The sequence below is a fragment of the Eumetopias jubatus genome, unplaced genomic scaffold (genome assembly GCF_037043125.1).
Source record: "Eumetopias jubatus isolate StellerSeaLion01/CBP00866 unplaced genomic scaffold, mEumJub1_p1.0 scaffold_2, whole genome shotgun sequence".
In the NCBI taxonomy this organism is placed as follows: domain Eukaryota; kingdom Metazoa; phylum Chordata; class Mammalia; order Carnivora; family Otariidae; genus Eumetopias; species Eumetopias jubatus.
This window is the reverse complement of record NW_028274808.1, coordinates 118,367,649-118,380,336: the sequence shown is the minus strand read 5'-3', so window position 1 is coordinate 118,380,336 and position 12,688 is coordinate 118,367,649. Positions and strand designations below refer to the sequence as shown.

At 33.6% G+C, this 12,688-nt stretch overlaps 1 protein-coding gene across 1 annotated transcript in view; it reads right to left on the bottom strand.

The window, feature by feature from the left end:
- Positions 1 to 12,688, bottom strand: part of SLC9B1 (solute carrier family 9 member B1) — a 45,135-nt gene that overhangs the window by 13,993 nt on the left and 18,454 nt on the right. The window contains exon 5 of the mRNA XM_028091218.2: positions 12,011 to 12,138. Coding sequence (XP_027947019.1) covers positions 12,011 to 12,138 — 128 coding nt within the window. The remainder of the gene's footprint in view (positions 1 to 12,010; positions 12,139 to 12,688) is intronic.

Below are 12,688 nucleotides of genomic sequence, written 5' to 3'. Positions count from 1 at the left end.
AAATTTAAATAATATTTCTAAATACCAGTGACAATAAAAACCTAAACATATATAAGCACTATTTATAATTGCATCAAAACTATCAAATGCATAGGAATAAACCTAATTAAATATACACAGGAATTCTATGTAGGAAATAAAAACCTTTTGATTAAGAAAAATTAGAGAATGCCTAAATAAATGGAGGGGCAGGCCATGGGTATGAATTGAATAACTCAATATTATAAATGTACCAATCATCTCCTAATTGATAGATTCAGTATAATTTCAATCAAAATTTCGTAAAAATTGACAAAATGATTCTAAATTTATATGGAAATATAAAAGGTTATGAATAGTGAAGACAATTTGGAGATCATAAAAGTTTTGTTCTATAAGATATCAATAATTATAACAACTGTGTATTTAACACAGTTTCTACCTTCTTACACAGAAGATAGAAAAATGGACCACTTGTTAAGAATAAAGAATCCAGAAACAGACCCATACTTATATGGACAGATTATTTATGACAAAGGACACACCATAGAGCAATGGGACTGGAAAAAGTGGTCCTTTAAATCAATGGTGCAGGGTCAATTAGATACTGAGGGCAGAGAAGGGGGGAGAAAGAAAAAACTTGGCCCTATCTAATGCTAAACATAAAAAAATCAATTTAAGGTAGATTATGGATTTAAATGTGAATGGTAAGACAGTAAAATTACTAGAAAATAATATAGAGAATATCTTTATGACTTTGGATAGGGAATGACTTCTTAAACAAAAAGTACCAATAATGAAGAAAAAGAAAGACAGATTGGACTACATTAAAATGAAAATTTTCTGCCACTAATGGAGTGAAAAGTGTAGTTGCTAAATGGAAAAAGATATTTGTAACACCTTTAACAAAGGACTAGTATCCAGAATATGCTAAGAACTCCTACCAATAAATCAGAAAAAACAACAATAACCAAAAGCCCATTAGCAATATGGGAAAGAAACATAACAGGCACTCTTCAGCCTTATTATAAATCAGGGTAATAGAAATAAAAATCCCAATGAGATATCACAACATACCCATATGAATGGTTCAAATTAACAAGACTGATGATTCCAAGTGTTGGCAGGAATTGGAATAACAGGAACTCTTATATACTACTGGTGGAAATGTAAATTAGGAATTCTGAAAAATAATTTGACATAATACAAACTTTGAAACATATAGTTACCCTATGAACCAACAATTCAACTCCTAGTTATGTACCTATAGGAAACTGTGTACCAAGAGTTATTTACAAGAATGTTTGTAAGAGCATTGGTAATAACAACCCCCAACCAGGAGCAAGGCAAATTCCCACTGACAATAGAGTGCACAAACTAGTATATTCATACAATGATATACATGCAAAAAAGTGAACTATGTCCACACAATAACATGGGTGAATCTCAAATATAATGTAGAGTTTAAGAGCTACACCCAAAAGAATATATACTATATGATTACATTCATATAAAGTATAACTACATGCAAACTAAATTGTAGTGTTAGAAGTTAGTATAGTGGTTACCTGTGGAGAAGAGGGAGAGAAGTGATTAGGAGAGAGCATAAGGGCACTTCTGGGGTACTGGTAGTGTTTTACTTCTTTATCTGGGTGATGGTTAAATGAATATTTACCTTTTAATTATTCAAGGAACTGTACATTCATATACTTTACACTTCTCTCTATATGAGTTATACTTTAATAGAAAGTTTAACAATTCAAGAATGGAGAAATTCATTCCAAATAGGGTACCCACAACAAATCAGGAGAGAAATATTAATATCTGACAAGGTAGAATTCAAGATAGGTAAGGATTAAAATGAGTGAGAAGGATATGCTGGGTATAGAAATTACTTGAAAATAAAATCTTAAAAAAAAAAAAGAATAGCAGTAGATTTGCCATTATCTAGATAAGAGTACCAGAGGGTGCCTGGGTGACTCAATTGTTTAACAAGCAGACTTTCAGCTCAGGTCATGATCTCAGTGGCCTAAGATCAAGCTGCGTAGTGCTCCATGCTCAGTGGGGAGTCTGCTTCGGGATTCTCTCTCCCTCTGCTCCCCCCGTACTACTTGTTCACTCTCTCTAAAATAAATAAACAAATCTTAAAAATAAAGAGGGCCAGAAAGATAAATATATTAAATTAGAGAAGATGGTATACTCAAAGAAAAAAGGAAAGTAAATTTCCCTTAATTAAAAACAGAAGGCCTTAAATCTAAATAAAGGGTCACACAGACAATAGAATAACCCATATCTAAATAATTTACAGTAATATTTAGGAAAATCAAAGACAGGAAAGTCTAAAAACATCCAGACAGAAGGGTTATCTATGAAAGAATAAGAATTAGATTGACATCAGACTTTTCAATAGCAAGGAGAACAGTTTTAAAAAGTTTAAGGAAAATGATTTTGGACATTTTCCTTTGTTTCTTTTTTTCTTTCTTTCTTTCTTTCTTTCTTTCTTTCTTTCTTTCTTTCTTTCTTTCTTTCTTTCTTTCTTTCTTTCTTTCTTTCTTTCTTTCTTTCTTTCTTTCTTTCTTTCCTTCTTTCTTTCTCCCCCCCCCCTAAAATTTTTATTTTTTTAAACAATCTCTACGCCCAGCATGGGGCTTGAACTCACAACACCAAGATCAAGAGTCACATGTTCTACCAACTGAGCCAGCCAGGTGCTCCCATTTTGGACATTTTAAAATCAGCCCAACAGTCATTCACATATGAAGGTTTCATAATTTTGTGAAAATATTCAAAAGCATAGAAGGCTTCAAAAGATTTGTCACACAAAGACCCACATTAACAATAATTTTGGTGGGGGCACCTGGGTGGCTCAGTTGGTTCAGCATCTGTCTTCGGCTGGGTCATGATCTTGAGTCCTAGGATTGAGCTTTGCATCGTCGGGCTCCCTGCTCAGTTGGGAGTCTGCTTCTCCCTCTCCCTCTGCAGCTGCCCCTGCTTGTGCTCTCTCTCCCTCTCTTTCTCTCTCTCTCTTTGTCAAATAAATAAATAAAATCTTTAAACAAACAAACAATAATTTTGGTGAAAGTACTCAAATGGGAGGAAAAATGAATCTAGGAGTTGCTGCAACAGAAATACAAATTAAGGATAATAAAAAATCTTAGTAACTTCTATACTTACCTTTATTTTAAAAGGAAAGAAAGAAAGAAAGAAAAAGAAAGAAAGAAAGAAAGAAAGAAAGAAAGAAAGAAAGAAAGAAAGGAAGAAAGAAAGAAAGAAAGAAAACTAAGATGGAAGAAAAGAAAATTTATATTGTTATTTAACTTGCAATAAAATGTTAGATGATATCATCATGAAGGGGTTTGAGGCAGTCATAGCAAAATAATAACATGATATTAAATAAGGCAAAGTTAGGTGGGGGTTGGAGGAAGGAAAAATAAAAATAAAATAAGGCAAAGATAGTGTAAGAAAATAAGCCACAGTTCAATTTCATTTATGTTCCTAAATATGAGCAAATTGAATATATCAGTTTGTTAAAAGAATAAAAATGCTGACCAAGTAGGTGAATGCATGGATGGTTCTGCATTATGACACTGTCAGTATAATTTATAACATTATCAAGATTGAAAGGAAAAAATGATAATTTTTTTATTAAGAGGCAAACTCTTGACAAACAAGAAATATAGGAAACTTTCTTTAACCTAATAAAGAGCATCTACTACCACCCTATAGTAAACATCATGTTAACGACAAAGTATTAGAAGAATTCTCAGTAAAATTAGTAAAAAAATAGAAACATCTCTTTTTTTCATTACTAATATTCACATTGATGTGATATTCAATTGAACACAATAAAATAGAAATAACAGCACAAACACTGGTAAAGGAAGTGACAGAAGTTTAATTATTTGAAGACAGGATGTTCATATAAGAACTAATAAAAGTACTGATATGAACATTCAGCAAGGTGGTTATATATAAAATCAACCTTTAAAAATCAGAAGTAGGACATCTGCTTACTGTTGTAAAAGAATATAGGTTCTGCAATTACCCTCCTACTGAAAGGACCTAGAAAACCAGACAAAAAAATAACAACAACTATTTTCAGACATTGGACAACAGACAGTACAGGACTATTTAAAATGAGAAAAGGGAAATGAATTAAACCTCACCATTGCCCAGGTTTTCTGCTTGGGAGCAATTTCAAGGCCGTGGTGGAGGAAAACCAAACAAAGCCCAACATCTTGCTGAGTTGAGGAGAAAAGAGTCTGGAAAGCCAAGACAGCTAAAATTTTCAGAGCAGAGTACCTCGAGGAGGGAAAGACAAAAGTTCCAGAAATTTGCATGAAGGACTCCCTGTGTCTTTGGTTGAACACCAATGAGGAAGGGCATAGAGTAAAACCCCATAAATCTGGACAAGTACAACACCTAGAGAAAGATTACCGAGAAGCAGTAAGATAAATAATTTCCAGAGCTCACAGAAGGCTGGGAAAACCTTTGGGTTCCCACCAACTAGAGTGGAGATACTTCATCAAATACATAAAGCATTCAGTAGAGACTCAGAAGGACCACATCTTAGAAGGGAACTAAATTAGTCCTACAGTAAGGCTACTCTATGTAATCCCTAAAAGATCTTAAAAATGAGACTTGAAAGAATCAACGAATTCACACATAATTTAAAACTGCCTTCCAGGACAAAGTCTAACACTCTAAAGAAAAATAACAAAATCCAGATTTCAACAATGTAAAACTTACAAAATCCAGCATCTGATTACTAGAGATATGAAGGGGCAGGATAATGTAACCTATAACTGGGGGGAAAATCAGTTACTAGAACACAGATCCACAAATGACAGCAATGAAGGATATGATAGATCAATATGTTAACACAGCTGTTATAAATATGTTACATATAAATATGTTCCTTAAGATTCTAAAAGAAAACATGAATGTAATGGGGAAAAAAAGTGGAAGACAGAATAAAGAACCAAGAGAACTTTTGGAAGTAAAAAATGGCAGTATCTGATGGAAACAACCTGAGTATCTGCCAATGGATGAGTAGATAAAGAAGTTGCATGTGTGTGTGGTATATATGTGTGTGTGTGTGTGTGTAACCATACACACACACACACAGGTGCACGCACTCTCATGTATGCAATGGAATATTATTCAGCCATAAGAAAGAAAGAAGTGCTGCCATTTGCAACAACATGGATGGACCTTTAGGGCATTATGCTAAGTGAAATAAGTCAGATAGAGAAAGACAAATACTGTATGATCTCACTTAAGTGTAGAATCTAAAAAGGCTGAACTCATAGAAATAGAGTAAAATGGTGGTTACTAGGGTCTGGAGGGGGGTGGGAGAAATGGGGAAATGTTGGTCAATAGAGTATGAACTTCCAATTATAAGATGAGTAAATTTTGGAGATCTAATGTACAGCCTAGTGATTATAGTTAATGGTACTGTATTATATACTTGATAGTTGCTAAGAGAGATGGTCTTAAATGTTCTCACCACACACATACAAAAAAGTAATTATGGGACAAGATGGAGGCATTAACTAATGCTACATTGGTAATCATTTTGCAATATATAAGTGTATCAAATCAACACGTTGTATATCTTAAACTCACAAAATGTTATATGTGAATTATATCTCAATAAAGTTGGAAAGAAATGTATGATGGCTTACAACAAAAAAATGCAATATCTAAATTAAAAAAAAATTCACTGGATAGTATTGAGAGAAGGTGGAACACTGAAGAAAAAAGATCAATGAACTTGAAGACATAGCAATAAAATATATCCAAAATGAAGTGCAAGCAGTCCAAATGTCCATCAGCTGATGAATGGATAAAGAAGATGTGGGGTGAGCATATATATAACAGAATATTGTTCAGCCATAAAAAGGAATGAAATCTTGCCATTTGCAACAACACGGATAGAGCTAGAGAGTTTACATACATATATATATACCACATTTTCTTTATCCATTCATCAGCTGATGGACACCTGACCTCTTTCCATAATATGGCTATTGTTGACAATGCTGCTATAAACATTGGGATGCATGTATTCCTTTGAATCAGTATTTTTTTATCCTTTGGGTAAATACCTAGTAATGCACTGCTGGATTGGGCAGTTCTATTTTTAACTTTTTGAGGAAACTCCATACTGTTTTCCAGAGTGGCCGCACCAGTTTGCATTCCCACCCACAGTGTAAGAGGGTTCCCTCTTCTCTGTATCCTCGCCAACGTCTGTTGTTTCCTGTTAATTTGTTAATTTTAGCCATTCTGACAGGTGGGAGGTGATATCTCATTGTGGTTTTGATTTGCATGTCCCTCATTATAAGTGATGTTAGGCATCTTTTCATCTGTCTGTTAGCCATCTGTATGTCTTCTTTGGAAAAATGTCTATTCATGTCTTCTGCCCATTTTTTAACTGGATTAGTTGTTTTTTTGGGTATTGAGTTATATAAGTTCTTTATATATTTTGGATACCAATCCTTTATCAGATATGTCATTTGCCAGTATCTTCTCCCATTCCAGAGGTTGCCTTTTAGTTTTGTTGATTGTTTCCTTTGCTGTGCAGAAGCTTTTTATCTTGATGAAGTCCCAATAATTTACTTTTGCTTTTGTTTCCCTTGCCTAAAGCCACAACTTTATACCATTACACATCCACTAAAAAATGGTAAAATTAAGTAGACAGACACTACCAAGTATTGGAGAGGATGTGTATGGCCTAGAATTTTATACATTGTTGGTGGGAATATACTACAATACTTTGGAAAAGTGTTTGGCACTATTATTTATTTTTATTCTATTTTTATTCTTTTAAAGATTTTTATTATAAGTAATCTCTACGTGGGCTCACAACCCTGCTCACAACTCACAACCCTGAAATCAAGAGTTGCATGCTCTACTGACTGAGCCAGCCAGGAGCCCCATTTTTTAAATAAAATTAAACATTATCTTACTATATGATCCAGGAAATCTACTCTTAGGTATTTCCCTAAGAAATGAAAACAATTGTCTACACAAAGACTTGAATGCAAAAGTTCATAGTAGCTTTATTTGTAATGGCTGAACTGGAAACAATCTAAATATCCATCAAAAGTGAATGAAGTTGGTGGCATATTCATACAATGAAATACTACTCTGCAATATAATGGAATGCATAATATGGATGCATCTCAAAAACAACTTGCTGACCAAATGAAGCCAGAAACAAAAGAGTACGTATAATTGCATTTATTTAAAACTCTAAAAAAAATTGAACCCACTGTGACAGAAAATAGATTGTGGGTTGCCTGGGGCCCATGTGGAATTGACTGAGGGGGGTCAAGAGAGTTTGTGGAGGGGTAATGAAAATATTTGGCATCTCAATTGTGCTGATGGTTACATGGGTATATAAATTTGTCAAAACTCATTGAAATGTTCACTAAAAAATGGGTGCTCATTCTATTGTATATGAACTGTACCACAATAAAATTTATTTTTAAAAAATCAGTAGCTTTCTTATATATCTGCAAAAACTAATTAGAAAATGTTATGAAAAAAATCTATCAATAAAAAACACAAAATACCTAAGAACAAAACTATGAAGATAATCTAGATCTTTCTAAAAATTATAAACACTGTAGAACTTAAGATAACACCTAAATAATTGGGGAGATGTCTCAATATTATGACGGTGCCACCTCTCCTCAAATTAATTTATTAATTTGTTGCTAGCCAATTAAAATATTCTCAGGATTTTTCATTGAATTTGACTAGCTGATTCTAAAATTCATTTGGGAGAATAAGAGCTTAGAATGAAAAACCAAGTCAATGTAAACAAGAAGATACGGTTTTTGTAAAGGCAAAATAGTTAAAACCCTAGAATAGTGACATAGAAATACAGAAAATAGATTGGAATAAAATAGAACACAAAGTATAAAACAAATCTATGGGATTTGTTACATGATAAAATCAACATTTCAAATCAATGGGGACCAGAAAGAAGTTTTCTATAAATGGTGTTGAGACAACTACCTATTCATGTGGAAAAGAATGTAGCTAGATCCAATCCTTTCTTGATTAAAACTCTTCACAGTGTAGGGATGGAGGGTACATACCTCAATATCATAAAATCCATCTATGAAACACCCACAGCGAATATCATACTCAATGGGGAAAAAGTGAGAACTTTCCCCCTATGGTCAGGAACATGGCAGGGATGTCCACTATCACCACTGCTATTCAACATAGTACTAGAAGTCCTAACCTCAGCAATCAGACAACAGAAAGAAATAAAAGGCATTCGAACTGGCAAAGAAGAAGTCAAATTTTCACTCTTTGAAGATGATATGATACTTTATGTGGAAAACCCAAAAGACTCCACCCCAAAACTGTTAGAACAGGAATTCAGTAAAGTGGCAGGATGTAAAATCAATGCACAGAAATCAGTGGCATTTCTATACACCAACAACAAGACAAGAAAGAGAAATTAAGGAGTCGATCCCATTTACAATTGCATCCAAAACCATAAGATACCTAGGAATAAATCTAACCAAAGAGGGAAAGAGTCTGTACTCAGAAAACTATAGAATACTCATGAAAGAAATTGAGGAAGACACAAAGAAATGGAGAGTTCCATGCTCATGGATTGAAAGAACAAATATTGTGAAGATGTCAATGCTACCTAGAGCAATCTACACATTTAATGCAATCCCTATCAAAATACCATCAAGTTTTTTCAAAGAAATGGAACAAATAATAGACCCTGAATAGCCAGAGGAATGTTGAAAAAGAAAAGCAAAGCTGGTGGCATTTACAATTCCAGACTTCAAGCTCTATTACAAAGCTGTCATCATCAAGACAGTATGGTAGTAGCACAAAAACAGGCACATAGATCAATGGAACAGAATAGAGAGCCCCAAAATGGACCCTCAAATCTATGGTCAACTAATCTTTGACAAAGCAGGAAAGAATGTCCAGTGGAAAAAAGACAGTCTCTTCAACAGATGGTGTTGGGAGAATTGGACAGCCACATGCAGAAGAATGAAACTGGGCCATTTCCTTACACCACACACAAAAATAGACTCAAAATGGATGAAAGACCTAAATGTGAGACAAGAATCCATCAAAAACCTTGAGGATAACACAGGCAGCAACCTCTTCGACCTCAGCCACAGCAACTTCTTCCTAGAAACATGGCCAAAGGCAAGGGAAGGAAGGGCAAAAATGAACTATTGGGAATTCATCAAGATAAAAAGCTTCTGCACAGCAAAGGAAACAGTCAACAAAACCAAAAGACAACTTACAGAATGGGAGAAGATATTTGCAAATGACATATCAGATAAAGGGCTAGCATCCAAAATCTATAAAGAACTTATCAAACTCAACACCCAAAGAACAACTAATCCCATCAAGAAATGGGCAGAAGATATGAACAGACATTTCTGCAAAGAAGACATCCAAATGGCTAACAGACACATGAAAAAGTGCTCAACCATCACTTGGCATCAGGAAAATACAAATCAAAACCTCAGTGAGATACCACCACACACCAGTCAGAATGGCTAAAGTTAACAAGTCAGGAAACGACAGATGGTGAGGATGCGGAAAAAGGGGAACCTTTCTACGCTGGTGATGCAAGCTGGTGCAGCCACTCTGGAAAGCAGTATGGAGGTTCCTCAAAAAGTCAAAAATAGAGCTATCCTATGATCCACAATTGCACTACTGGGTATTTGCCCCAAAGATACAAATGTAGTGATCTAAAGGGGTATGTGCACCCCCAGGTTTATAGCAGCAATGTCCACAATAGTCAAACTATGGAAAGAGCCTAGATGTCCATCAACAGAGGAATGCATAAAGAAGATGTGGTGTATATATATATACAATGGAATATTATGCAGCCATAAAAAATGAAATCTTGCCATTTGCAACCATGGATGGAGCTAGAGGGTATTATGCTAGGGGAAATAAGTCAATCAGAGAAAGATAAGTATCATATCATCTCACTGATATGAGGATTTTGAGAAACAAGACAGAGGATCATAGGGGAAGGGAGGGAAAAATAAAACAAGATGAAATCAGAGAGGGAGACAAACCATAAGAGACTCTTAATCTCAGGAAACAAACTGAGGGTTGCTGGAGTGGTGGGAGGTGGGAGGGATGAGGTGGCTGGGTGATGGACACTGGGGAGGGTATGTGCTATGGTGAGCACTGTGAATTGTGCAAGACTGATGAAGCACAGACCTGTACCCCTGAAACAAATAATATATGTTAATAAAAAATTAAAAAAAGAATGCAGCTAGATCCTCACATGTAATAAACTCTAGCTATTTTAAAAGAATTTTTAAAAATTAACTTAAACATAATGAGTATAAAATATAAAAAATATATTTGTGATCATAGGTTAAAAAGGACCTTTTGAATGACACACAGAAAGACATTAAGCAGAAACAGAAATTTTGATAAATTCGATTACATTAAAAAACGCTTTGGTATAGCAAAAGCAGTTACACTCTGCCTCCCATGCCCTCATTTTTCTTTTTGATTTTCAAGGTCAAGGAATGGTTTTCTGTATTTGCTCTTCTATCTGTTGGAAATAATAAAATACCCTTTTTAGATCAAAAGAAAGGCACCATAAGCACAGTCAGATACCTAGTGGTGTACTAGGATGAGATATCTCCACACTTGTAACAAAACATTGAAATAATAAGAAAGAAAAGAATAACAGAAAAATAGAAAAAGGTTATTAAAAGGTTAGGATAAAAATACCCAAGCTCATTGATAAACACATAAATGCATATTAAAACAACAATGAAATATCATTTTTCATTTACCAGATTGGAAGAAATCATAAAAGTTTGGTAATATCAAGAATTTGCAAGGATGTGAGAGAATAACAGTTATTTTCAACTCTGCGGGAGATCGGGCAAATTGGTATGTGTTGAAGGCATTTTGATAGTATCATCAAAACTGAAAATGCACATAACCTAGGTCACTATTCTAGAAAAACTCATATTTGTGCAAAATGAGACAAATAAAATGTATTTGTAACACTGTAAATAAAATCTGGTCTTATCATAAAATGTAACACTGTACAAAAATTAAACAAATGAACTACATTTTTAAAGGTGTATAATCTCCAGATTATAAAAAGGAGAAAATTGCAAAGAAAGTGATACATTCTTTGATACGATTTATATAATATGTATGTATACAGTAGATATATCCCTGGAAAACAGAGCATTATTTTACCTATTTTCATATAAATCATATGGAATGTTAATTTTACAGGTCTAGAATGGTAACATAAAACTCATAAAAGTTGTTACTTTGGGTAGGGGCATGGGCACTAGGATTTGAAGGCATGGTTAAAAGGCTTTTTCCTTTTGTCTGTAAAGTTCTAATTTTGCAAAAGTAAAATGCACATGGATATTACTTTTATAATAATAATTAATTTTAAAGAATCCATTGCATTTGGCAGTAAGTATGTAATGGGTGAACTTTACTATACATTTGAATGGATAAGTAGAGGCAAAAGGTAAATGCATTGAAAAATTAAAATGAGTTCAGGATCTAGAGAGGGTGATTATAGACTATTATTCTGAGGAATTGGGACATGAAGGGAAATGGATAGTGGGAAAATAGATGGGACATTGGATATAGGGAAAGAGTATTTTTGTTACAATATCTATATCTATACAAAATCTCTCTCATATATGTATATAATATGTACATACAATGTATAAGGAAAAGGCCACTGAATGGGTTAAAAAGGAGAAATAGATTATCATATAGGAGAGAAGGAATAAATTGATCAAGTGAATTATCTTGCCCTAAACATTTAGGGACTATGCATGTTTGTTAATGATATGGTAGATTAAGGACATGGCTCTGCTTCTGACCAACCAATTTTCAAGGTTTTCTACCACTGTGAAAATAATTTTAATGAAAAATTTGTCTATATAATATTCTGATTATTTCGGTAATTTTAAACCCAGCATCCTTAACTGGAAATTTTGTAGAGAAAATAAGAAAAAGTTACCCCAACAGAAATCCCCATTGCCAGGGAAAATTCATAAGGAAGTGGGAAACAACAGCAGTTGAACATGCCTCCATGAGGCATGGACCAATAGCCAACCTTAAACAAACTCTCTTCATATGCCTCAAAGCCTGAAATATAAAAATAATCACATTTAGACAAACTTATAATGGCCAACAAGAAAATTATTTAAGTAAATTCTGAAATATATAGTCTTTTTTGATTAATTAGATTTTACTAAGCTAAATCTTCCAGATTATTCCACTGGGCTTGAAATGCTAATGCACCTCATTTTATATGTCAGATTGTAATTAGAAACTATTTCACATTTTATAAAACATTGTTGTATTTAAATTATTTTAAAAGACCCATTTGTCTGTAATTAAATAACTATTTCTACCTTCTTAGTCTTCCTTGTAAATAGTATAACGAAAGTAACCTATAGGTTTATTTCCATCAGTTAACTTTTAGAAATGACTTGTTTCATCAATTTAATAATTATAATAGAAAATATCAATGTGCCAAAAGAGAAAATCACTTAAAGACAGCATAACCACTAAAAAGGAGAACTTTAAAATTTTCTCATTGGTTTGATTTTTCTACTGGAGAATATAATAAATTACACTGTCTTTATGCTGTTTTTTAGAAAGATTTTTAAATTTACTTGACAGAGAGAGAGAG